This window comes from Coregonus clupeaformis, unplaced genomic scaffold, assembly GCF_020615455.1.
Source record: "Coregonus clupeaformis isolate EN_2021a unplaced genomic scaffold, ASM2061545v1 scaf3211, whole genome shotgun sequence".
Taxonomy (NCBI): Eukaryota; Metazoa; Chordata; class Actinopteri; order Salmoniformes; family Salmonidae; genus Coregonus; species Coregonus clupeaformis.
The window spans coordinates 5,970-33,703 of record NW_025536665.1 but is presented as its reverse complement, the minus strand read 5'-3'; the positions used below and the strand labels follow the sequence as shown (position 1 = coordinate 33,703).

General features: G+C 47.0%; 1 protein-coding gene across 1 annotated transcript; it reads right to left on the bottom strand.

The window, feature by feature from the left end:
- Positions 1 to 1,525: 1,525 nt before the first annotated feature.
- LOC123489698 (protein unc-13 homolog B-like) lies at positions 1,526 to 27,734 on the bottom strand. The gene is made up of 5 exons (XM_045220138.1): positions 27,726 to 27,734; positions 14,573 to 14,720; positions 9,443 to 9,535; positions 8,250 to 8,409; positions 1,526 to 1,811 (listed from the first exon to the last, which is right to left on the bottom strand). The coding sequence occupies exons 3-5, from the start codon at positions 9,498 to 9,500 to the stop codon at positions 1,526 to 1,528; spliced, it is 504 nt and encodes a 167-aa protein (XP_045076073.1). The 5' UTR covers positions 9,501 to 9,535; positions 14,573 to 14,720; positions 27,726 to 27,734.

The following is a 27,734-nucleotide window of genomic DNA, read 5'->3' as shown; positions in this document are numbered from 1 at the left end:
AACTTCATTGTCCCCTGTGGCCATGGGCTCAAATTAATCCCACCAAGAAATCAACCCTAACCTCTAGTGATTTATAGAATCTCTGTGGGCCATACAGTACATTACTCTCTCATGCCATTTGAGAAGTGGAATTTCTTCTGGTAATACATACTGTATATAGAGGCTACAGCCTATAGGACTATATCACTGACTTAATGTATCAGATTATGTAACAACTAAAAACCACTTTGAACAATGTGTTGGAAATAAAGGAGACTGTTGTTTTGTACAATTTCTCACTAAATATATTTACATGACATACAATTCGCCATCAGTGCAATACATAGGAATGTTGCATATTTACCCAATGTTAGACTCTTTCCTTTATGAAGAAAAAATAACCAAATGGCAGATGCTGAATTCAACTCATGTGTAAAGTAACATTTTGCGACTCTCAAATCTTGTAAATAGCTTCACACAAACTCAAAAAATAAAGTTCTAGAACCACCCCATCAACAATCAGATATTTAGCATTGTAAAAGTAAATAGATCACATGTACATTTATCTTTTTCATACATGTAATGGATTGCTTTTGTACAAACATTTTTATATAACTTTGGCAGTTTCTCAGGAACAAAGTAATCTTAATAAATATGAAACAACAATATCAAACCGTCAGCAATGTAATGTAGGCTTGCCTTCCAAAGCTCGTGTTCACAGTGGTCGGTACAGAAAGGCTGGAAGCCGATGGCTGAACGGAAAGATTACAGGCAAAAATAAAAAAGAAAATAGGATCCACCCTTTCTGTGTAGACTGACAGCACTGGAGGCTTTTTGTTGTTGTCATGGTTATAAAATTACAAACACCTATGAAGGTTTACATAGCAGTCATCGCCGTTTAAAAAAATGGTCTCTTTTCAGGTTTCGGCTTAAATACAAAGAGTTTTAGGGCCAGGGTACATGGACCCTGACCCTGTGGTCACTGTGAGATGATGGAAGAGACATGGTTGTAAACGAAACATGCACAACAAGTGCTGTGTGAGGGGACGAGTAACAAAACAAGGGTGCAAATGAACGATTTTTAACGATTAAAATGCCACCGTTTTATAGAGAGAGAATGATTTTACACTGAACCAAATAATCAAGCAAATTTTTCTTCAAACATACTAAGTATCACCATAATTCATCACCGTTATATTTTGTTGTTTTGTTTTGTTGTTGTTGTTATACTTTTTTCCCTCTGGTTTGGCACTTTATCGGAACAAATCTAAATGTTGTACAAAAAGGTATTTCATGTCTCGTTAACATAACTCGTAGAATATAGTACTTAATATTGAGCATACGGTAAGTAAACACTGGTACATACTGTAGTTTAAAATGAACATTCCAACAGATGTTTTACGCACATGCACCAAAACACACAACATAACTCCTCAACTCAGTCAGCCTTCATCTTCCTTCCTTCCTTCCCCTTGTCCCCCTTCCTCTACTCCCCTTCCATGCAATCATCCATTCATTCCATCCATCCCTCCATCACATCTCCATACTAAGAGGCCACCTCCTCTGAAGAGCGTGTGTCTGTCTTGAGACGACAAAACTCTTTGGCCACTTCGTCGTTGGTCCTTTGAGAGAGTATCCTCATGATGGTGAGTCCGGTCCGTCCATGGTGATACTCTTCACCAGGGGTAGCAGGCACAGCAGCTCCCTGGTCGGCCAGTTCTCTGAGCTGGAGGACCGCCATGCCGATGATGCGGTCCTCTCTGGCGAAGCAGTAGTCCTTCACTGAGACGTGGAGCTCGTAACACTCTGGACCGTGCTCGTTGCTCAGAATACTGGGGAGGAAGAGAGACAACAACATGATCAACATCAGTAGTAGTTTATTGAACAGGATAGAGAGAAAGATGCTGGATAAGAACCCATGCTGCAGCGGTATATGTGATCTGAAAGGCAGTAGCTTAGACCGCTAGACAACCGTAGGCCACATCAACATCACATCAATAACATATTTATTAACAACAACAACAACTTGCAGTCAGAAAGGAGAGGTCATGTCATGTTGTATGACTGATTGATTAATTGAATGATTGATTAGACAACGGAACTCATTCAGTCAGAGACCAGACACCACAGTGCTAAAGGTTGGTTAGATAACACGAACACAAGCACACACACACAGAAACCACACACACGCACAGAAACCAGACACAAACACACACGCCACTCTCCTTATGTAGAAAGGCTAATATCAATGAGAACTGAGAGCATTTCACGAGAGGCCAGATGGCTTTGTCCCATAGCAGGGTGTATAAGAATGTGTATAATAATATATATAATTTGTCAGTGAGAGACGTTGGCTCGGTGACATCTCTATGAATGGAGAGGGTTCATTGTTGTAACTGACTGAAATGAGGGACACTTCAATTATGTTTTGCAACAGAGTTAAACGTCTGTGTTCAGAGGGACCATTATTTCCAAGCCAACCTTTTCTTTAGGATCCTACCTAATTATCCACAGACTACTAATGGCTTCTGAAGATTCAAACAAAAGCACACAAACGCATGCTCGCGCACGTACGCATGCACGCATGCACGCAAACACACACACACACACACAGAGAGAGCGCATCAGGAAGGAAGATATTTTACTAACAAATTCTAAGAATCCTTGAATAATATAAAGTCAACTTGGAAAACCATACATCAACTGATGAATAAGAAAAATCATCTACAACTATCCCATCTCAATTTATTGTTGGAAATAAGACCTATAGTGATCCTGATGTTATTTCATGTGAATTTAATAACTTTTTTGTGAATGTGGGTTCCTCTCTGTCAAAGAAAATAGAGAACGCTGATGGAAATCTCTTGGATTACATTAAGGGACATTTCCCTTCTCTGCTTTAGTTTGATCCTCCTGATGTAATGGAGGTGATGGAGGTCATTGGTAACTTAAAGATATCAGCAGCATGTCATGATGACATTGGTACCTCTTTGGTGAAATCAGTGTCTTCCTGGCTTACTGAGCCTCTGAGTACTGTATATCTTCACCAAATCTATGCAAACTGGTATTGTTCCTAAAGATTAGAAAATTGCCAAAGTTATCCCCCTCTATAAATCTGGGGATCCAAGATATCTTACAAATTATCGGCCAATATCTGTACTACCATGTTTTTCTAAAATCCTAGAAAACCAATATGGTTTTCATAAAAACTACTTCACAGCTCTTTTGCAACTTGTAGATGCAATCTTTACAGCCCTGAACAACAATGAAGACGTTCTTGGCATCTTTTTAGATTTATCCAAAGCGTATGACACAGTTGATCATTAAATATTACTTTCTAAATTGCATTATTACGGTTTTCATGATTATACATAAAAATTGGCTATAGTTATGTTTATGATAGAGAACAGTTTGTTTATGCAAACGGCTGTGCATCTACCAGGGCCAAGATATCCTGAGGCATGCCACAGGGTTCGATAATTGGACCTTTGTTATTCCAATGACCTTGCTGCTGTTTCTTCTACCGAACTTCCCATTCTCTTTGCTGACGTTACCAATTTGATTTTATCACACAATAACTTTTATTCACTAATTAATGAAGCCAACTCAGGCATGGCCAAATTTTCTGAATGGTTCCAGATAAATCAAATTATCTTTCAATGTAAAAAAAAATGAACTTTATTGTATTCACTACTAAGAATAAGATATATAAAAAATATAAATAAAAGCCAGAATCTCAATTGGTGGGAATGAAATGGAACAAGTCACATCCACTAGATTCTTCTGAGTTTCCTCCTGGAAAGATCATATTCAATTTGTCTGCAGCAAAGTGATGAAATCTGTTGGTATCATCAGAAAGATTAGTAGTTTGGTACATCAGGCTTGCTTCCTAACTCTATACTATAGCTACATTTACCCATATCTCATTTAATGTAATATTGTCTGGGCCAGTACATATGCCTCCTACCTACACACATTTCTCATCCTACAAAAGACATTTGCAAGACTAGCCACCTCCTCTAATTACCTGGAGCCATCTGCACCAAAACTCAATATCTTGTCTATTTACGACATTAATGTACGCCAATTATGCACTTTCATCTACAAATACTCCTACCTGCCAGACAGTTTACCTAAACACTTCAATGGATTCTTCCAGGCTAATTCTGAAATCCATCTATATAACACAAGACACTGCGATAACCTTCACCCTCCCAACTGCCGCACCTCACATAGTCAATTCTCTATCAAATACAGAGGTACCATACTCTGGAATTCTTATCTTCACATTGCCAAAACATCATCATCCCTCAATAATTTCAAGCGAAGACGGGGTCAGCCTGATGAACCAAACTACTCAGTAATTTCCTCCATAACTAACTCTCACACATTCACATGCACACATTTTTTTCATGATTACTGATCAATTCATTTATAGATTTATAATTAGTGAGTTTTGTTATCTGTTTTTAACAAACCTTTTTTATTTTTGTCCTTATATATTGTATATAGTTTTTTTGTGGTGTGGGTATTGTCACGATCGTCGTTCCAGGAAGCGGACCAAGGCGCAGCGTGTGATACAAACATGATGCTTTATTAAATATAAGCGTAACACGAAAACAACCGACGATAAGTGAAGTCCACAGTGACAATGACTGACAAGGAACAAAAACCCACAACACTAAGGTGAACACTGACAGTTTAAATATGGCTCCCAATCAGAGATAACGAGCCGACAGCTGACACTCGTTACCACTGATTGGGAGTCACACGACCAAACAAGGAAACACAACCAAATACAACACAACCAATACCAAACACAACCAAATGAACACACCCTGGCTCAAAATACACAGTCCCGGAGCCAGAGCGTGACAGTACCCCCCCTAAAGGCGCGGACTCCGACCGCGCCTACACCCCAAATAGGGAAGGGCTGGGTGGGTATTGCTCCTCGGAGGCGGAGGCGGCTCCGGCTCGGCTCCGGGCTTGACCACCACCCTACTACAATCCCCGTAGTGCCCCCAGTCCGATCTGACCCAGTTAGCTGGATCAGGACTGCCGACGCGCACCCCTGGCTTGGCGCGTGAGGCAGGAATGGACCGGACCTGGCAGACGATACGCACCCTTTTGCATGGTGCGTGGGCCGGAACAGGCCTCACCAGGCTGAAGACTCGCATCCCTGGCTTGGTGCGAGTAGCAGGAATGGGCTGAATCCGGCTGACGACTGCACCCTTGGCTTGAGTGCCAGTAGCAGGAATGGGCTGAATCCGACTGACGACTCGCACCCTTGGCTTGGTGCGAGTAGCAGGAACAGGCTGAATCCGGCTGACGACTCGCACCCTTGGCTTGGTGCGAGTGGCAGGAACTAGGCTGAATCGAGCTGACGACTCGCACCCTTGGCTTGGGTGCGAGTGGCAGGAACAGGCTGAATCCGGCTGACGACTCGCACCCTTGGCTTGGTGCGAGTGGCAGGAACAGGCTGGACCAGGCTGACGCACTGCACCCCTTGGCCTGGTGCGAGTAGCAGGAACGGGCTGGACCAGGCTGGCGACTCGCACCCCTGGTTTGGTGCGAGTGGCAGGAACAGGCCGGGTCGGGCTGGCGGCCCGCACACCGTAGGCTCTGTGCGTGGAGCAGGGACAGGCCGGGCTGGGCTGGCGACGCACACCGTAGGCTTTGATGCGTGGAGCAGGAACAGGCCGGGCTGGGCTGGCGACGCACACCGTAGGCTTTGTGCGTAGAGCAGGGACAGGCCGGGCTGGGCTGGCAACGCACCCCGTAGGCTTTGTGCGTGGAGCAGGAACAGGCCGGGCTGGGCTGGCAACGCACCCCCGTAGGCTTTGTGCGTGGAGCAGGAACAGGCCGGGCTGGGCTGGCAACGCACCCCATAGGCTGAGTGCGTGGAGCAGGGATAGGCCGGGCTGGGCTGGCGACGCACACCGTAGGCTTTGTGCGAGAGGCAGGAACAGGCCGGACCGGGCTGGAGACGCGCACCGTCCATTTGGTGCGAGGGGCCGTAACAGGCCGGACCGTACTGGGGACACACACCACTGGCTCTACTCCGGGAATTGGAACGGGCCGGACCGGACTGGTAACACACCCCAGTACCTCTCGCCGTGCCTCTAAACCTCCTTTCCCTACTTTGACCAGTGGCCCCCCGTAACCTGGTGGCCTTTTGAATTCGCCCCTTCTCTGCCTCCGTCAGCCCCGTCGTCCATGCCCTGTGCCCCCTAAAAATTATTGGGGGTGCCTCTCGTCCCTCCGACGCTGCTCCCACGTCCAGGCTGCGATTCCTGGACACGCTGCTTGGTCCTTTGATGGTGGGTTTTTTCTGTCACGATCGATGCGTTCCAGGAAGCGGACCAAGGCGCAGCGTGTGATACAAACATGATGCTTTATTAAATATAAGCGTAACACGAAAACAACCGACGATAAGTGAAGTCCACAATGACTGACAAGGAACAAAAACCCACAACACTAAGGTGAACACTGACAGTTTAAATATGGCTCCCAATCAGAGATAACGAGCCGACAGCTGACACTTCGTTACCACTGATTGGGAGTCACACGACCAAACAAGGAAACACAACCAAATACAACACAACCAATACCAAACACAACCAAATGAACACACCCTGGCTCAAAATACACAGTCCCGGAGCCAGAGCGTGACAGGTATCATATAAGCCCTTGGGCTTCCAACCACACCTGCACACCGTTTTATACATTTCATTTTTATCTGTATTGTTGTTTTCTTTGGTGCAAATAAAACAAAACAAAACAAGAAGTGCATGTATATGCAGACAGTGTTCCCTGTTGACATTGATCTCCGTCGGTGGACGGTGGCATTAACAGAGCACCAGAGACTACGTACGCAGTACGGAGGATCATTCTCTCTGTCTCTCTCTGACTGCGCGTCAGATGCAGCTGGCTCAGTATCAGAAACACAGTGAGAGGATTGGATGCAGCTGCATAGATAGACCCTGTCTGCATCCCAAATGGCACCCTATTCCCCATGTAGTGCACTACTTTTGACCAGGGCACTAGACACTGAGTGTACAAAACAGAAAAACACCTGCTCTTTCCATGACATAGACAGACCAGGTGAATCCAGCTGAAAGCTATGATCCCTTATTAAATCAGTGTAGAGTAAGGGAGGAGACAGATTAAAGAGGATATTTAAGCCATTGAGACATGGATTGTGTGTGTGCCAATGGGCAAGACAAAATATTTAAGTGCCTTTGAACGGGGTATGGTAGTAGATGCCAGGCGCACTGGTTTGATTGTGTCAAGAACTGCAAAGCTGCTGGGTTTTTCACGCTCAATAGTTTCCGGTGTGTATCAGGAATGGTCCACCTCCCAAAGGACATCCAGCCAACTTGACACAACTGTGGGAAGCATTGGAGTCAACATCGGCCAGCATCCCTGTGGAACGCCGACACCTTTGCAGAGACCATGCCCGACAAATTGAGGCGGTTCTGTGGGCAAAAGGGGGTGGAACTCAATATTAGGGAAGGTGTTCCTAATGTTTAGTACACTCAGTGTATAGGAAATAGGATGCCTTTTTGGACACAGGCTCTACATTGTGCTTTAAATGCAGCTGGCTCAGTATCAGACATACAGTGGTACAGCTGCATAGATAGGGTGAGTGATCTATCTCACCCCCTCTCTCTATTCTCACTATTCAAGTAATTGAAATGTCTCTTTCTTTTCTCAATTTTTAAAAAGCACTTCATCATCTCATTACTTTTCTGCTATCATGCTGATAAAGTATTTCTAGTTTCATTTGTAACCTTTTCCAAACGTTTTGACAGCGTCACTGCAGGTGTCTACATTCCCACTATACAGCAAATCCTTTCCTTGTTGAGGAGCAACACTCCTGGTACAACCAAGACACACATTACTGAAGCCAAAACACAGGATTATGTTATCTGCTTTAGACAATAAACCAGACTTACTATCAGAATGTTTAATTGTACTTCAGACAATAAACCATACTTACTTTAGACAATAAACCATACTTACTTTAGACAATAAACCAGACTTACTATCAGAATGTTTAATTGTACTTTAGACAATTAACCAGACTTACTTCAGACAATTAACCAGACTTACTTTAGACAATAAACCAGACTTACTATCAGATTGTTTAATTGTACTTCAGACAATTAACCAGACTTACTTTAGACAATAAACCAGACCTTTAGACAATAAACCAGACTTATTTAGACAATAAACCAGACTAACTTTAGACAATAAACCAGACTTACTATTGGAATGTTTCGTTGTATTTTGGTGACCAATTGTTGTTCTTGGTCTTGGTGGTGAACTTGCGTTTCTTGTCGGCGAGGTGTGGTCCGACCGCATTCACCTCCACGAACGGTCGGAACATGGCATTGGTCTGCCAGCTTAGGTTGTTGACCCCCACCACTGCAAAGGAACAGCAGAGACACGTCAATCAATCAGTCGATCAATCAATCAGTCGATCAATCAAGCAATCAAGCAATCAGTCAACCAGTTGATCAGTCAATCGGTCCGATCAACCAATCAGTCGATCAGTCAATCAATCAATCAGCCAATCAATCACAGTCAATCAATCAATCAACCAATCAATTAATTAATTAATACATCAATCGATCAATCAATCAATCAGTCAATCAATCAATCAATCAATCAATCGATCAGTCAATCAGTCAATCAAATCATCCATCCATGCACACATCCATCCATCCATCCATCCACTATGTAAACTTAAATAATTACTTGTTCTAAAACCACTGGTCCATTTACTTTTAAATAAAACACGTGTTCTTAAACCACTGGTCATTGAGTGTGAGTCACTCCGGCTGCATTTACACAGGCAGCCCAATTCAGATATTTTTTCCACTAATTTATCTTTTGACCAATTAGATCAGCTCTGAAAAATATCTGATGTGAAAAGATCTGATGTGATTGGTCAAAAGACCAGTTAGTGGAAAAAATATCAGAATTGGGCTGCCTATGTAACACAGCCACTGTCTCTGTCTAACTAGTGTTCTGTAAAATAGGGTTTTAACCACTGGTCTCTGTCTCTGTCTGACTAGTGTTCTGTAAAATAGGGTTTTAATGATACCTTCAGAAATGTGTTTTTATGCTATGGTGGTTATTATTCTCTATAGAAGTCTCCAACAGACAGTAGGACGCAGTGTAGCAGCAATCTATCTGATAATGACCACAGCTTTACCATTAGAATACATCAACTACAATCCAACTATCCATGTTCCTCCCAGTGGTTCCTCTTTGAACATTACAGGTGTGAATAGATTTGACTAAGAATGATAAATCGTTGCTGTAAAGTCAGGTTTAATTGTTTCACAGTTTCTGCTTTCTTCCTCTGTGTGTGTGCGTGTGTGTGTGTTTGTATGTACAGGAATGGGATGTGCGAGTGCTTGTGTGTGTGTGTGTGTGTGTGTGTGTGTCTCACCCTTCACGTTGACTTTGTGCTCTCCAGTGCCAGGGTGAGAGATGAGATCCACCTGCATGGACACCTCCCCCACGGAGCTGTCTGTAGACTGACCTGCAGACCAACAACACAACACTACCGTCAGAGAGAGAGAGAGAGAGAGAGAGAGGAGAGAGAAGGAGAGAGATGAGGAGGAGGAGAGTGAGAGAGAGAGGAGGAGGAGAGAGAGCACAGCGAGAATCTTCACCTGGAGACCACCATATAACACTACCGTCAGAGAGAGAGAGGAGGAGAAAGGAGGAGTGAGAGAGAGGGAGAGAGCGGGGAAGAGAGAGGGAGAGAGGAAGAGAGTGAGAGAGAGGAGGAGTGAGAGAGAAGGAGAGAAAGAGAGAGAGGGAGAGAAAGAGAGAGTGAGAGAGAATCGTCACCTGCACGGACCTGCAAGTCATTACAACCACATGTTGTAACAGAGTCAGAGGAGAGAGAGAGAGAGAGAGAGAGAGAGAGAGAGAGAGAGAGAGAGAGAGAGAGAGAGAGGAGAGACAGAATGAGAGAAAAGGAGAGACAGAAAGTAAAAAAGACAGAAACACTGCATCTCAAATAAGGTTACACACACACTGATCCAGAAAGGTAGAGAAGAGACCCCTGTGTGTAGTGACTGAAACATAAACTGCAACAAGAAGTGAATGACTCACTCCACTTCCTCCTGTGTCACTGAGAAGTAGGGTTCTCTGGAAACCAATGACATAAGAAAAACAAGCTACAGAGAAAACAAAACAACATATGGAGCCGTAGATAAATGCATTAAGCTCTGAGTAAAAGAACAGAACAGAATGGAACACATGCACGCACGCACGCACATACACACACACACACACAAACAGACACAGGCACACACACACACACAGAATGGTAACGCAAAGTGCTGGCCTACACAGAGACTCCAAACATTTAGGACCACTACCCTCTCTGGAGCAGAGAACAAACAAACAAACAAACATTAAATATGGAGGTGCACTCAATGACAGACCCAGGAGAGAGAAAGGAAGAGAGTGGGGATAATAGAGAAAGAGAGGGAGGGAGAGAGAAATAGGGATGAGGAGAGGGGGGTAAGAGAGAGAGAGAGAGAGAAAGAGAGAGATAAAGATGAACAAGAGAGAGGAGGAGGAGGAGAAAGATGGGGTAAGAGAGAGAGAAAGACAGACAGAGAGACAGAAACATGGACACAGACAGAACAGCCAGACGTGGGGGTAGTAACACAGAGAGAATAGCCAGACGTGGGGGGTAGTAACACAGAGAGAACAGCCAGACGTGGGGGTAGTAACACAGAGAGAACAGCCAGACGTGGGGGGTAGTAACACAGAGAGAATAGCCAGACGTGGGGGTTAGTAACACAGAGAGAATAGCCAGACGTGGGGGGTAGTAACACAGAGAGAACAGCCAGACGTGGGGGGTAGTAACACAGAGAGAATAGCCAGACGTGGGGGTAGTAACACAGAGAGAACAGCCAGACGTTGGGGTAGTAACACAGAGAGAACAGCCAGACATGGGGGGTAGTAACACAGAGAGAACAGCCAGACGTGGGAGTAGTAACACAGAGAGAACAGCCAGACGTGGGGGTAGTAACACAGAGAGAACAGCCAGACGTGGGGGTAGTAACACAGAGAGAACAGCCAGACGGGGGGGTAGTAACACAGAGAGAACAGCCAGACGTGGGGGTAGTAACACAGACACAACAGCCAGACGGGGGGTAGTAACACAGACACAACATCTATATGGGGGGTAGTAAACACAGACACAACATCTATATGGGGGGTAGTAACATGAGACACAACAGCCAGACGGGGGGTAATAACACAGACACAACATCTATATGGGGGGTAGTAACACAGACACAACAGCCAGACAGGGGGGTAGTAACAGACACAACAGCCGGATGGGGGTAGTAACACAGACAGAACAGCCAGACGTGGGGGTAGTAACACAGACAGATGTGTACTGTTGTTTGTGTGTCTGTTGTGTCATTAACAGAGAGAGGTGAGAGCGGGAGAGAGAGCGAGAGAAAGAAAGAGAGCGAAAGAGAGTGAGAGACAGAGAGCAGAGAGACAGACAGACAGACAGAGAGAGAGAGAGAGAGAGAGAGAGAGAGAGAGAGAGAGAGAGAGAGAGAGAGAGAGAGAGAGAGAGAGAGAGAGAGAGAGAGAGAGAGAGAGAGAGAGAGAGAGAGAGAGAGAGAGAGAGAGAGAGAGAGAGAGAGAGAGAGAGAGAGAGAGAGAGAGCTGATGAATGGATCCTGATTAAGGAGGGGGATATCACGTCAATACAATTAAGACCTGGAACAGGGGAAATGTGTGTGTGTGTGTAGGAGAGGGGACGAGAAACATTACTACAACACAATTAAGACCTGGACCTGGGGAAATCAACACTAACAACCATATCAAATTCAAGTCAGTTGGGAACAGTGTTTTGATGTCCCAATACCTTGGCATCAGGTCTATGAACTGACATATAAAACAACAATTGACTCATCAATCGGTTCATTTCAATTTAAGCTACTATATAAAATACTTGCTACAAAAACAATGCTCAATATATGGGGCATTGAACAGTTAGCCTTCTGCAGACTCTGCCATGAGGAAACATAATTAATATAACATATTTTCTGGTACTGTCCATCGGTGGCTCGCATTTGGAGTCAGGACCAGGAATGGTTGTTATGTCATAATATCCGGGTTCAGATGGACCTGCAAACTGTTTTGTTAGGGGATCTGAAAAACCACTATCAGTCAATGGGAAATATCATTATACTCTTGGGAAAAGTATTTATTTTTAGTACAATATCAGTAGAAATGTTACAAATAGGAGGTTGAGGACCCTTGAAGACATCAGTAAAATGGAGGGATGTACTGCTAAAGGAAATATCAAAATGGTGTTATACTGGGAAAGATGGTTTGATCTGTGGACATCAGAGAGTTAAGATCAGAATGAATGGTGGATTGGCCGCTGTGGGTGAAAAATCCAGCACTTGTGGAAAGAAGTATATAATTATTTATTATTTAACTACAGGTACTGTAGATGTGAGTGAAAATAGCTGTAGCAGTAGAATTATTGTTGTCTGTTAGTTTACTCCAATCAGGTTAGGGATGGTAGGATAGCCGGAAAGAAGTGTAGAATAAAACAATAAAATAAGGGGGATTAGAAATGATGCAAACAATTACATTGATAGAACCTACAATCTATCTGCAATATTAAAACCCACTAACAACCTAGCAGGCTGATAAACTAGCCATCCTCCCCTCTGCTAGTCTAACGGATTCTATGAACCAAGTGGCACAATATTTTTTCTTTCTTCCAGAGTTTCTCTCACAACCCCTAGTTGCCCTAAAGCTAACCAACAGAATAGACATGTAAACACCACAGATTTTCAGAGAGTAGGTCTGCAGAGGCTGCTGTCCCTCTCCTCTCCACCCCTATCCTCTCTCCCCCTCCACTCCCCTCCTCTCCTCTCCACCTATCTCCTGCTCTCCTCTCCTCCTCACCCTTCTTCTCCTCTCCTCTCCTCTCCAGCCTGTAGAGGACCAGTGTCATGCTAGGCTGAGTACTGAGGAAATAGAAAGGCGTGCAGCTCCACTGCTCTGCTCTGCTGGACTAAGCCACACTGAGGTCCCATCCCCCTAGATAGACCATCAGGTAGCTCTACTCTGTCATGAAAACAGAAAACCTACACTTCCACAGAGACACAGTTAAACACAGCATGGAACTGGGACAGATAGAGAGACAGCAAGAGAGAGATAGAGTGACATAGAGTTAGAGAAAGCGACAGAGAATGACAGAGAGGGAAAGAGAGCAAAAAGAGAAGCGAGAGAGAGAGAGAGAGAGAGAGAGAGAGAGAGAGCGCGCCAGAGAGAGAAAGAGAGAGAGAGAGAGAGAGAGAGAGAGAGAGAGAGAGAGAGAGAGAGAGAGAGAGAGAGAGAGAGAGAGAGAGAGAGAGAGAGAGAGAAAGAGGCAACAGTAAAATAGAAAGAGAAAGGGATTGAAGAAGACAGTGGATGATGGAAAAATGCAATTACTGCAATAACCATCTCACACGGTAAACTGGAGAGAAACCAAGCTGACATGGAAAAACACTGTAGCCCACTGTAAGAGAAGCAAGGAGAACTATCACAGGGTCACAGGATGTTGGTGGCACTTTAATTGGGGAGGACGGGCTCATAGTAATGGCTGTAACGGAATAAATTGAATGGTATCCAACTCATCAAACACATGGTTTTCATGTGTTTGATACCATTCCATTCCAGACATTAATATGAGCTGTCCTCCCCTCACCAGCCTCCTGTGAACAGGGTTAGGGTCAATTGAGGAAGTTAACTGAAATTCTAATTCCTATTTCCCTCAATGCTTCTCTATGAGAAAAATTTTTGAATTGTTATTTATTCCTGAATTGACTGAAATGGAATTGACCCCAACCCTGAACTCTAACCCTAACCTCTAGAGAGGACATTTGTGGACTTTCAGAGACATTTGGTGACACAGATGAAGTGTGTTCTTCCCTTGAGTGGTTAGGGTGTATATACTGGGGGAAGTGTCCTTAACTTGAGAGGTTTGGGTGCATATCTACTAGCTCAGTGTCCTTAACTTGAGAGGGTTGGGTACATATCTACTAGCTCAGTGTCCTTAACTTGAGAGGGTTGGGTGCATATCTACTAGCTCAGTGTCCTTACCTTGAGAGGTTTGGGTGCATATCTGCTAGCTCAGTGTCCTTAACTTGAGAGGGTTGGGTGCATATCTACTAGCTCAGTGTCCTTAACTTGAGAGGTTTGGGTGCATATCTACTAGCTCAGTGTCCTTAACTTGAGAGGGTTGGGTGCATATCTACTAGCCCAGTGTCCTTACCTTGAGAGGTTTGGGTGCATATCTGCTAGCTCAGTGTCCTTAACTTGAGAGGGTTGGGTGCATATCTACTAGCTCAGTGTCCTTAACTTGAGAGGGTTGGGTGCATATCTACTAGCTCAGTGTCCTTACATTGAGAGGTTTGGGTGCATATCTACTAGCTCAGTGTCCTTAACTTGAGAGGTTTGGGTGCATATCTACTAGCTCAGTGTCCTTACATTGAGAGGTTTGGGTGCATATCTACTAGCTCAGTGTCCTTACCTTGAGAGGTTTGGGTGCATATATACTTCTTGATCAAGGCATCAGTAGGCTGTGTGTAAAGGCTCAGAGCGTATTTGAGGGACTTGAGGTCAGGGCTTTTCTCAAGGAACGTCTTCTTCAGACCGTTTCCTCCAGCGTGGAAATATTGCTATGGAGAAGAGAGAGAAAGAAAGAAAGAAGGAAAGCGTACTGAGTCAGAGACCAGAAAGAGAACAGTCAGTGTCAGTACATTTAGCCTGCTTGTCTGTCCCGTAAAACAAAGATACTGTATATGCTGACAGAGTCAGTACATTTAGCCTGCTTGTCTGTCCCGTAAAACAAAGATACTGTATATGCTGACAGAGTCAGTACATTTAGCCTGCTTGTCAGTCCCATAAAACAAAGATACTGTATATGCTGACAGAGTCAGTACATTTAGCCTGCTTGTCTGTCCCGTAAAACAAAGATACTGTATATGCTGACAGAGTCAGTAAATTTAGCCTGCTTGTCAGTCCCGTAAAACAAAGATTCTGTATATGCAGACAGTGTTCCTTTTTCTTTTCTGGGATAGTCACCTGTTGAAGTGTCCTGGAGTAAGGACAATGTTTCGGAATTGTCCCCTCAGTTGAGCACCTGATTACCCTTTTTGTTAAAGCTGAGCTGAAGTTTACTTGGGTAAGCTTTCATTCACCACATTCACCGAGTTCATGTACTTTTCAGCCTTCCGACCAGACTGTAATTTGTAAGTTGCTCTGGATAAGAGCGTCTGCTAAATGATGTAAATGTAAATGTAAATATAGGAGACTGTGTGGGAGAGATAATAAGCATGTTTGCTTATGTAACAGTTGTCAAACTGCTTACTTAACAATACATCTTCCTCCCTCACAAATCCGCAACTTCATCTCAGGTCCTCTGTCTCGCAAACACACGTGACAGCCCTCTTGACAACATCTTTACCAGCTACACCACCAAAAAAGCTAGCAATTCAAGGCATTTCAATCTGAGGAGTGAGGTTACCAATCCAATTCGGGTACACGCAGACCAGATAAAACACGTACAGAGTTCATGTACTTTTCACATCTTCAGACCAGAGAGTGTGGAAGACTGTGTGGAAGAGGTAATAACTATGTATGCTTATCCAGGCTGGCAGCAGTAGGCCTAATAACTATGTACTGTGTAGTGTTGCATTAAGACAGAGGATAATTGCTTCAAGCCCTGCCACCTCTGCCACATATACATATACCACCCCCACACACTCCACCCCACTAGAGTTTATGAGTTCATGAGCACACACACACACACAGAGTTTTGTACAACTAACCTTGTGGAGACACAAAATTACATCCCATTCAAAATCCTATTTTCCCTAACTCTATCCCTAACCTTAACCCCAAAACCTAACCTTAACCCTAACCCTAACCCTAATCCGAGCTCCTAACCCTAACCCTACAACTATCCCTAGCTCCTAAACCTAATTCTAACACTAACACTAATTCTAAACTTAACCCTAAACCCCCTAGAAATAGCATTTGACCTTGTTGGGACTAACAAAATGTCCTCAGTTGGTCAAATTTTAGTTTGTTTACTATTCTTGTGTGGACTTCTGGTTCCCACAAGTATAGTTAAACACGTCCACACACACACACACTCTCCACCTCACTGGAGTTTATGAGTTCACAGGTCATCCTCCATGTGCTCTGGAACAAGGAAGTAATGTTCAGATATAATCCAGTCACTGATGCATTATGGCATATCATCATCAGGCGGATATAGTCTGAAAACAGTGGGTTGAGTCAATGAGCCAAAGCTGCTCAGAGTAAATGATCCTAAGTGCTGTGGCTCTGTGTCCCAAATGACATCCTATTACCTATAGCAAACTACTTCTGATCAAAAGTAGTGTCCTACTTAGGGCATACAGTGCCATTTGGGACTAAGCTCTGTAGCTCTGCTGCCTCGGCAGAAAAGGCACAGCCCAGATTCACTCTGTAGATACTGTTGGTGTTGATGGGGAAGAATGGCAGAGAAACCATCAAAGACGTATCCAACACAACACCAACTCCAAGTGCTAGTCCATACAACACTAACTCCAAGAGCTGGTCCATACAACACTAACTCCAAGAGCTGGTCCATACAACACTAACTCTAAGAGCTGGTCCATACAACACTAACTCCAAGAGCTAGTCCATACAACACTAACTCCAAGAGCTTGTCCATACAACACTAACTCCAAGAGCTGGTCCATACAACACTAACTCCAAGAGCTGGTCCATACAACACTAACTCCAAGAGCTAGTCCATACAACACTAACTCCAAGAGCTAGTCCATACAACACTAACTCCAAGAGCTAGTCCATACAACACCAACTCCAAGAGCTAGTCCATACAACACCAACTCCAAGAGCTAGTCCATACAACACCAACTCCAAGAGCTAGTCCATACAACACCAACTCCAAGAACTGGTCCATACAACACCAACAATAACATGCACAACAAAACATTTTTTGTCACATACACGAATAGGTGTATCATATTATAATTTCACCAACACCGGATAAATCATTTAATGGTTTTGCTTTTCGGCACTACATTTAACACCATACAAATGTTTCCTCTTCAGAATTCCAATCCTTTTTGTTCCATTTCTTTTTCTGTCTCTTTCCCTCTCTCTATCCCTCTCTACCGCCCTATCAATTTCCTTCCTCCCCCTCTCTGTCATCCCCTCTCTCTACCCCCCTCCTCTCCTCTCTCTCTCTCTACCTCCCCCTCCCCTCTCTCTACATCCCCCTCCCCTCTCTCTACCTCCCTCCTGTACCCTCTCCCACCTCCATCCTGCCCCCTCTCACCTCCCTCCTGTACCCCTCTCCACCTCCCTCCTCTCCACCTCCCTCCTGCCCCCTCTCCACCTCCCTCCTGTACCCCCTCTCCACCTCCCTCCTCTCCACCTCCCTCCTGCCCCCCTCTCTCCACCTCCCTCCTGCCCCCCTCTCCACCTCCATCCTGCCCCCCTCTCCACCACCCTCCTGTACCCCTCTCCACCTCCTCCTGTACCCCTCTCCACCTCCCTCCTGCCCCCCTCTCCACCTCCCTCCTGTACCCCTCTCCACGTCCCTCCTGCCCCCTCTCCACCTCCCTCCTGCCCCCTCTCCACCTCCCTCCTGCCCCCTCTCCACCACCCTCCTGCCCCCTCTCCACCTCCCTCCTGCCCCCTCTCCACCACCCTCCTGCCCCCCTCTCCACCTCCCTCCTGCCCCCCTCTCCACCGCCCTCCTGCCCCCCTCTCCACCTCCCTCCTGCCCCCTCTCCACCTCCCTCCTGCCCCCTCTCCACCGCCCTCCTGCCCCCTCTCCATCTCTCTTTGCCTTATTACTGCAGGCATAAAGTCTTTAACCAGTCCTGCATTCAGCCTGTGTATCTCTGCTAGTCTCTCTCCCCCATCTCTCCCTCCCCCCTCTCTCCCTTTAAGTCTTTAACCAGTCCTGCATTCAGCCTGTGTATCTCTGCTAGTCTCTCTTCCCCATCTCTCCCTCCCCCCTCTCTCCCTTTAAGTCTTTAACCAGTCCTGCATTCAGCCTGTGTATCTCTGCTAGTCTCTCTCCCATCTCTCCCTCCCCTCTCTCCCTTTAAGTCTTTAACCAGTCCTGCATTCAGCCTGTGTATCTCTGCTAGTCTCTCTCCCCCATCTCTCCCTCCCCCTCTCTCCCTTTAAGTCTTTAACCAGCAGTGAATTCAGCCTGTGTATCTCTGCTAGTCCCTCTCCCCCCCATCTCTCCCTCCCCCTCTCTCCCTTTAAGTCTTTAACCAGTCCTGCATTCAGCCTGTGTATCTCTGATAGTCTCTCTCCCCATCTCTCCCTCCCCCTCTCTCCCTTTAAGTCTTTAACCAGTCCTGCATTCAGCCTGTGTATCTCTGCTAGTCTCTCCCCCCATCTCTCCTCCCCTCTCTCCCTTTAAGTCTTTAACCAGTCCTGCATGCAGCCTGTTATCTCTGCTAGTCTCTCTCCCCCCATCTCCCCCATCTCTCCCTCCCCCCTCTCTCCTTGAAGTCTTTAACCAGTCCTGCATTCAGCCTGTGTATCTCTGCTAGTCTCTCTCCCCCATCTCTCCCTCCCCTCTCTCCCTTTAAGTCTTTAACTAGTCCTGCATTCAGCCTGTGTATCTCTGCTAGTCTCTCTCCCCCATCTCTCCCTCCCCCCTCTCTCCCTTTAAGTCTTTAACCAGTCCTGCATTCAGCCTGTGTATCTCTGCTAGTCTCTCTCCCCCATCTCTCCCTCCCCCCTCTCTCCCTTTAAGTCTTTAAACCAGTCCTGCATTCAGCCTGTGTATCTCATGCTAGTCTCTCTCCCCATCTCTCCCTCCCCCTCTCTCCCTTTAAGTCTTTAACCAGTCCTGCATTCAGCCTGTGTATCTCTGCTAGTCTCTCTCCCCCATCTCTCCCTCCCCCCTCTCTCCCTTTAAGTCTTTAACCAGCAGTGAATTCAGCCTGTGTATCTCTGCTAGTCCCTCTCCCCCATCTCTCCCTCCCCCTCTCTCCCTTTAAGTCTTTAACCAGTCCTGCATTCAGCCTGTGTATCTCTGCTAGTCTCTCTCCCCCCATCTCTCCCTCCCCCCCTCTCTCCCTTTAAGTCTTTAACCAGTCCTGCATATTCAGCCTGTGTATCTCTGCTAGTCTCTCTTCCCCATCTCTCCCTCCCCCTCTCTCCCTTTAAGTCTTTAACCAGTCCTGCATTCAGCCTGTGTATCTCTGCTAGTCTCTCTCCCATCTCTCCCTCCCCCCTCTCTCCCTTTAAGTCTTTAACCAGTCCTGCATTCAGCCTGTATCTCTGCTAGTCTCTCTCCCCATCTCTCCCTCCCCCTCTCTCCCTTTAGAGTCTTTAACCAGCAGTGAATTCAGCCTGTGTATCTCTGCTAGTCCCTCTCCCCATCTCTCCCTCCCCTCTCTCCCTTTAAGTCTTTAACCAGTCCTGCATTCTAGCCTGTGTATCTCTGATAGTCTCTCTCCCCATCTCTCCCTCCCCCTCTCTCCCTTTAAGTCTTTAACCAGTCCTGCATTCAGCCTGTGTATCTCTGCTAGTCTCTCCCCCATCTCTCCTTCCCCCCTCTCTCTCCCTTTAAGTCTTTAACCAGTCCTGCATGCAGCCTGTGTATCTCTGCTAGTCTCTCTCCCCCATCTCCCCCCATCTCTCCCTCCCCCTCTCTCCTTGAAGTCTTTAACCAGTCCTGCATTCAGCCTGTGTATCTCTGCTAGTCTCTCTCCCCCATCTCTCCCTCCCCCTCTCTCCCTTTAAGTCTTTAACCAGTCCTGCATTCAGCCTGTGTATCTCTGCTAGTCTCTCCCCCATCCCTCCCTCCCCCTCTCTCCCTTTAAGTCTTTAACCAGTCCTGCATTCAGCCTGTGTATCTCTGCTAGTCTCTCTTCCCCATCTCTCCCTCCCCCTTTCTCCCTTTAAGTCTTTAACCAGTCCTGCATTCAGCCTGTGTATCTCTGCTAGTCTCTCTCCCCCCTCTCTCCCTTTAAGTCTTTAACCAGCAGTGCATTCAGCCTGTGTATCTCTGCTAGTCTCTCTCCCCCATCTCTCCCTCCCCCTCTCTCCCTTTAAGTCTTTAACCAGTCCTGCATTCAGCCTGTGTATCTCTGCTAGTCTCTCTCCCCCATCTCTCCCTCCCCTCTCTCTTCCTTTAAGTCTAACCAGTCCTGCATCCAGCCTGTGTATCTCTGCTAGTCTCTCTTCCCCATCTCTCCCTCCCCCTTTCTCCCTTTAAGTATTTAACCAGTCCTGCATTCAGCCTGTGTATCTCTGCTAGTCTCTCTCCCCCATCTCTCCCTCCCCCCTCTCTCCCTTTAAGTATTTAACCAGTCCTGCATTCAGCCTGTGTATCTCTGCTAGTCTCTCTCCCCCATCTCTCCCCCTCCCCCTCTCTCCCTTTAAGTCTTTAACTAGTCCTGCATTCAGCCTGTGTATCTCTGCTAGTCTCTCCTCCCCCATCTCTCCCCTCCCCCTCTCTCCCTTTAAGTCTTTAACCAGTCCTGCATTCAGCCTGTGTATCTCTGCTAGTCTCTCTCCCCATCTCTCCCTCCCCCCCTCTCTCCCTTTAAGTCTTTAACCAGTCCTGCATTCAGCCTGTGTGTATCTCTGCTAGTCTCTCTCCCCCATCTCTCCCTCCCCCTCTCTCCCTTTAAGTCTTTAACCAGTCCTGCATCAGCCTGTGTATCTCTGCTAGTCTCTCTCCCCATCTCTCCCTCCCCCTCTCTCCCTTTAAGTATTTAACCAGTCCTGCATTCAGCCTGTGTATCTCTCTAGTCTCTCCCCATCTCTCCTCCCCCTCTCCCTTTAAGTCTTTAACCAGTCCTGCATTCAGCCTGTGTATCTCTGCTAGTCTCTCTCTCCCCATCTCTCCCTCCCTCTCTCTCTTCCTTTAAGTCTTTAACCAGTCCTGCATGCAGCCTGTGTATCTCTTCCACCTAAAGGTATTACTTAACTGTGATTGGCCAGAGTCTCCTGGAGGCATTACTCAACTCCTCTAATTGGGCATTCTCCTCGGAATACTGATGGAGAGAATTCCACAGCATGACTGATCTAAACAGGGAGCTGGTGTCCATGGAGATGTAGGAATCAATTAGATTCTGTTTCACGGCGCTGCGTTGAGTGTTCACACAGACCCCGGTCTGAACTGTCTTCATCCCAAATGGCACCCAAAAGGCTCTGGTCAAAAGTAGTGCACTATGTAGGGAATAGGGTGCCACTTGGGAAGCGCTTACTGACTGCATCGACTCCTCTCAGCACTGCTACTCCTCTTAAAGACCTCCACTCTCTTACAACCCTACTACCCTGTTAAAACAGCCACCACTCTACAACAGTGGAGGCTCCTCAGAGGAGGAAGGGGAGGACCATCCTCCTCAGTGAATATCATAAAACATAAAAAAAAGTTATCCTTTTTAGTTAAAACTATACTAAATATAATCACGTCAACAAATAACTGATTAAAACACACTATTTTGCAAAGAAGGTCTACAGTAGCCTCCACAGCACTCTGTAGGGTAGCACCATGGTGTAGCCGGAGGACAGCTAGCTTCTGTCCTCCTCTGGGTACATTGGTTTCAATACAAAACCTAGGAGGCTCATGATTCTCACCCCCTTCCATAGACTTACACAGTAATTATGACAACTTCCGGAGGATGTCCTCCAGCCTATCAGAGCTCTTGCAGCATGAACTGACATGTTGTCCACCCAGTCAAAGGATCAGATAATTAAACTAGTACTGAAAGCATAAGCTACAGCTAGCTAGCACTGCAGTGTATAAAATGTGATGAGTAATTAACTCAAAAAGAGAGAAAGACAATAGTTGAACAGTTTGAACAAATTAATTTATTCCAAAATGAAGGAGAATGTCACGCTCTGGCTCCGGGACTTTGTGTGTTGAGCCAGGGTGTGTTCGTTTTCGTGGTGTTTTGTTTGGTTGGGTGGTTCTATGGGTTGTATTTCTTTGTTTGGTTGAGTGACTCCCAATCAGAGGTACCGAGTGGCAGCTGTTGGCTCGTTGTCTCTGATTGGGAGCCATATTTATACTGTCTGTTTTCACCTTGTGTTTGTGGGTTTTTGTTCCTGTTCAGTCATTGTCACTTTTGGACTTCACGTATCGTCATTTTGTTTTGTTGTTTTGTGGTTGCTTTATTTAATAAAGTCAACATGTTCGCTACAAACGCTGCGCTTTGGTCCGCTTCCTTAGACGATCGTGACAGAAAAACCCACCAAGATGGGACCAAGCAGTGTGTTCAGGAGCCATCGCCAGGGAGATCCCTCACAGATCTCCTTCGCCTCCTGGACTGGGTCGGGCCGAGGAGGAAGACAAGGGCGGTTGACGTTATGGCAGAAGGGCGAGAAACTGGCGAGGGATATGGAGAAGTGGTCCACGGGTAGGAGAGACGCCCGAAAAATTTTTAGGGGGGCTCACGACGGCGGACCAGCAGGAGGCCGCGATAGAGCGGTCCAGTGGGTTGCCGGAGAAGGCCGCCGGTTACGGGGGGCCACTGATAGAAGAGGGATGGAAGGTGTGGAGGCACGGCGAGAGGTACTGGCGTGTGTTGCCAGTCCGGTCCGGCCCGTTCCAGAGCCCGGTGTAGAGCCAGTGGTGTGTGTCCCCAGTACGGTTCGGTCTATTCCTGCTCCCCGCATCGAACCTGCGGTGCGCTGCCAGCCCAGTCCGGCCCATTCCTGCTCCCGCATCAAGTCTGTGGTGCGTCCCGTCAGCCCGGCTCTGCCCGTTCCTGCTCCCCGCACCAGGTCGGGGGGTGCGGCGTCCGCCAGCCCGTCCGGCCCATTCCTGCTCCCCCGTCCAAGTCTGTGGTGCGTCTCGTCAGCCCGGCTCTGCCCGTTCCTGCTCTCCGCTGGGCCAAGTCTGTGGTGCGCGTCGCCAGCCCTGTCCGGCCCGTTTTCTGCTCTCCGCACTCAAGTCTGTGGTGCGCGTCGCCAGCCCAGTCCGGCCCATCCAAGCTCCCCGCACCAGGTCAGTGGTGCGCGTCGTCAGCCCGGTCCGGCTCAGTCCTGCTCCCCGCACCAGGTCAGTGGTGCGCGTCGTCAGCCTGGTCCAGCCCGTTCCTGCTACTCGCACCAAACCAGGGATGCGAATCGTCAGCCTGGTCCAGCTCGTTCCTCCTACACGCACCAAGCCAGGGGCGCGTGTCGTCAGTCCGCTCCGACCAGCGGGGCTAGACAGGACCAGGGGTACTTTGGGGGTTGAAGAGAGGAGGTGGGGATCAGGGCCGGAGCCAGAACCACCGCCGAGGAGGTATGCCCACCCAGCCCTCCCTTGTTTAGCCTTATTGAGGTGCGGTCGCAGTCCGCGCCTTTAGAGGGGGTACTGTCACGCTCTGGCTCCGGGACTTTGTGTGTTGAGCCAGGGTGTGTTCGTTTCGTGGTGTTTTGTTTGGTTGGGTGGTTCTATGGGTTGTATTTCTTTGTTTGGTTGAGTGACTCCCAATCAGAGGTAACGAGTGGCAGCTGTTGGCTCGTTGTCTCTGATTGGGAGCCATATTTATACTGTCTGTTTTCACCTTGTGTTTGTGGGTTTTTGTTCCTGTTCAGTCATTGTCACTTTTGGACTTCACGTATCGTCATTTTGTTTTGTTGTTTTGTGGTTGCTTTATTTAATAAAGTCAACATGTTCATTCATAAACGCTGCGCTTTGGTCCGCTTCCTTAGACGATCGTGACAGAGAAGCAAGAGATAAATAGAGAGAGAAAGATTTCGTTATTTTTTTTCACTTGCAGATTCACTTACTTAGCTAGCAAATGCAGCTAGCTAGTTTAGCTTACTGAAACACCCTGCTCAAACAGAGGGATGCTATGTTATCTAGCTTGCTATGACTTTCCAACACAACACTGGAACTCTTCCAAGTCAAGGTAAGCTTTTGGTATTACAAATGTATTGCCACCGGGCCCCGCCGGTGTAACTGCTTACTGATTGTACACTAACGTTACTGCATGATTGTAGCGGGTTTGCTAACGCGTTAGTTATATTATCTATGCTGACTATGACGTTACTTTAGCTAATATGGTGACAACGATGTAGACTGTTTGTAGAGGTTTGGCTTGGAAAGGTTTTTTCACCTGGTCACATTCAGCTGGTTTGTTGTGCATTGAAGTCCACAAGCAAAGGGAAGGAAGATACAATGTGGCTGTTATGAGTGAACTCTGTTCTCGCGTGATCAGGGTGTATTCATTCTGCCGATTCTGTTGAAAAACGTTTCTTAAACGGAAGCAAATGGAACAAAACGAGGATAAACATACCTGAATTTGTCAAATTGAAACTCTCGATTTGCAACTGTTGGACTATTGATTACACCCTATATCAGATAGATGCAGGCAAGGGTGTGCAAGGCGGTATTGAATGTGACTGTCTGTCACCTCAAATCTCTCGACCTGTTTGCACCAGCGTTTAAACTTTCACTCATAGGCTAGTGATGGGTATAGGGAAACTTCGAGTATCATGTAGTAGCGTAAACCTATCGCTGTAAATTGAACTGGGTGAATGGAATATGAATGAGTCATCCAATATGCTGTAATAGAAATAAGGCCATGCTCATGAAAGAAAATCGTCCTCCCTCATCTTAAACAGCACTGACCGCCACTGCTCTACAACTATCCTTTAGGTGTAAGGGATCGGGGGTTGGCTGGGCCTAGACAGAGTCTGACACTTCCCCGATCTACAGAGAGGGGGAGTCATCAGACTCGATCTGGTTCACCTGAGTTCTGAGCACACCTGTCAGTAATTAGTGTAGGATATAAGGTGTGCTCAGAAGCTCAGTCGGTGCGAGGTATTGTTCCATTGTGACTTGCTAAGCGTTTTGTTCCGAGAGAGAGAGAGAGAGTTTGTTGTTTTTGATTACCCGTGTATCCGACCTGTGCCTTGTTGTTTGACTCCCCAAATTGCTTATTCCTCTGCTTGTTTATCCCAGTGATTACCGTACTCTGACCCTGTGCCTGTGCCCTCGACTACGACTACGCCCGCTCCTTGGTACCTCTGCCTGTCTCTGCCTGGCCGGTTTTGACCACAGCCCGCCTCGACTACGATAAAGCTATTCCCTTGTCTGTATCTCGAATAAAGCATCGCTATTCTGCGATTGGATCTTACACTCTGTCCGAGTATTCATTACAGAATACCTCGCCTTTACCATGGATCCAGCGGAATTACAGGCGATGGGAGATACAGGAGAAACGGATGGATGAACTCCTGCAGCTACTCAACGCTGGTGCGGCTGAAGGCACCACCCCCGAGCACGGTCAGTCCCTCGTCATGCACCTCCGATTTCTCTACCGACAAGGAACTGACGGGGAACCTGGCAAATGTCAGGGTTTCTACCCAGACGTCCCATGTATATGTCGTATAATCGTACTATGTTTTCCGGATGACCGTAGCAGGGTTGGATTTCCATGATTTCTCTTGCTAACGGGTGAGCACTGGATTGGGCTACTGCGCTTTGGGCAGCTGAGGTCCCCGAAAGTTGAATGCGAAGTTCAGTTTAAGAGACTGTTTCAAGAGGTGTTCGACCACCCAGTATCTGGGCGTAGCGTGGGAGACCAACTATGCGAACTTCAGCAGGGCCGTCGCACAGTAGCCGACTACGCTTTAGAGTTCCGTACTATAGCAGCCGGTAGCGGATGGAGCGAGACTGCTTTGCTCACCGTTTTCCGAAGAGGGCTGCGCAAAGAAGTACAGACTGAGTTGGCTTGTCGGGGAGATATCACTGCGCTACATGAGTTTATCAACATCGCCATCTCTATTGATAATCTGATAGTGCAACACAAGGTATCCACAGTCTGGGAGCCCTCGGTCACTGGTCCTACGCAATCATCAGAGAGAATCTGAGGAGGAACCTATGCAACTGGGACGGTCACCCCTACAGGGTTCGGTGAGACAACAACGTCGGCAAGACGGACTATGCCTGTATTGTGGTCAGTCGGGTCATTTCATTCGGCAATGTCCGGTACGACCAAACCGTACCCCAGAATATCGCCTCGGAACTGCCAAACCGGTGAGTGAGACTCACGTTTTCAACATCACATCTAAACAAATGTATGTGCCAGTTACCTTATCTGTTGGAGAGAGAGTGCGCAGATTGGAAGGTCTTATTGATTCCGGGCGGCTGCCAGTTTTATGGATGTGGGTCTCGCTGAGGAATTGGGAGTTCAACTTATCCCAATTCAACATCCCCTGCGAGTCACGCGCTAGACGGTGAGCCCATGGGCACTGGGTTCATTACGCACGTACCGAGGAAATAAAGTTACAAGTGGGCTCCCTGCACCATGAGAACATCATTCTGTTCGTCATCTCCGCTCCACGGGGAGCCGCTAGTCCTCGGCCACCCCTGGCTCGTTACCCATGATCCGGTCATCTCCTGGAGATCTGGCGATATCACGGCTTGGAGTGAGGTATGTAGGCAGAGATGCCTCAATTTACCTTGCAAAACGTCTACTGTGGAGGATGCGCAGGGTGCAGTGTCTACTGTTGTTCCTACAGAGTACCAGGATTACGCGCAGGTGTTCTCCAAGGAGAGGGCTACCGTGTTACCACCGCATCGGGCCTGGGACTGTGCAATTGATCTGCTATCCCGGGGCTACCCTCCTCGCGGAAGAATCTACCCTTTGTCACAGCTGGAACGAATCTATGAGCAAGTATATTGATGAGGCACTACAGCAAGGGGCCATTCGCCCATCTACGTCTCCCGCCGCATCCAGTTTTTCTTTGTTAAGAAAGGATGGCGGACTGCGTCCTTGTATAGACTATCGAGGTTTGAATGATATTACCATTAAAAATCGTTACCCTCTTCCTTTGATTCCAGCAGCCCTCGAGCAGGTGGGGCAGGCCTCCATCTACAGTAAACTAGACCTCAGGAGTGCGTATGGGTGATGAAGGCGGACATTGCTTAATCCTCTGCTTGTTTATCCCAGTGATTACCGTACTCTGACCCTGTGCCTGTGCCCTCGACTACGACTACGCCCGCTCCCTTGGTACCTCTGCCTGTCTCTGCCTGGCCCGGTTTTGACCACAGCCCGCCCGACTACGATTAAGCTATTCCCTTGTCTGTACTCGAATAAAGCATCGCTATTCTGCGATTGGATCTTACCACTCTGTCCGAGTATTCATTACATTAGGTAAACTCTCATTACAACCCTACTACCCTGTTAAAACAGCCACCACTCTACAACTATCCTTTAGGTAAACTTTCAATACAACCCTACTACCCTGTTAAAACAGCCACCACTCTACAACTATCCTTTAGGTAAACTCTCAATACAACCCTACTACCCTGTTAAAACAGCCACCACTCTACAACTATCCTTTAGGTAAACTCTCATTACTACCCTGTTAAAACCCTGTCCATCTCTCTTTCCACAACATTTCTATTCAGGGACGGAGAAAGGTAGGCAGGGATGGTTAGAGGGAGAAAGGAATGAGGGTAGGGATGGAAGGTGAAAAGGAGGGAGGGATGTAGGAGGCACGGATGGATTGAGAGAGGAAGGGATGGAGGGATGGGAGGGATGGATGGAGGCCGAAAGGGATGGAGGAAGAGAGGGATAGACGGAAAGAGAGAGGGATGGTGGGCGAGACGGATGGAGGGAGAGACAGATGGAGGGGGGAGAGAGGGATGGATAGACAGAGCGAGATCTCTCCATTACCTTGATGGT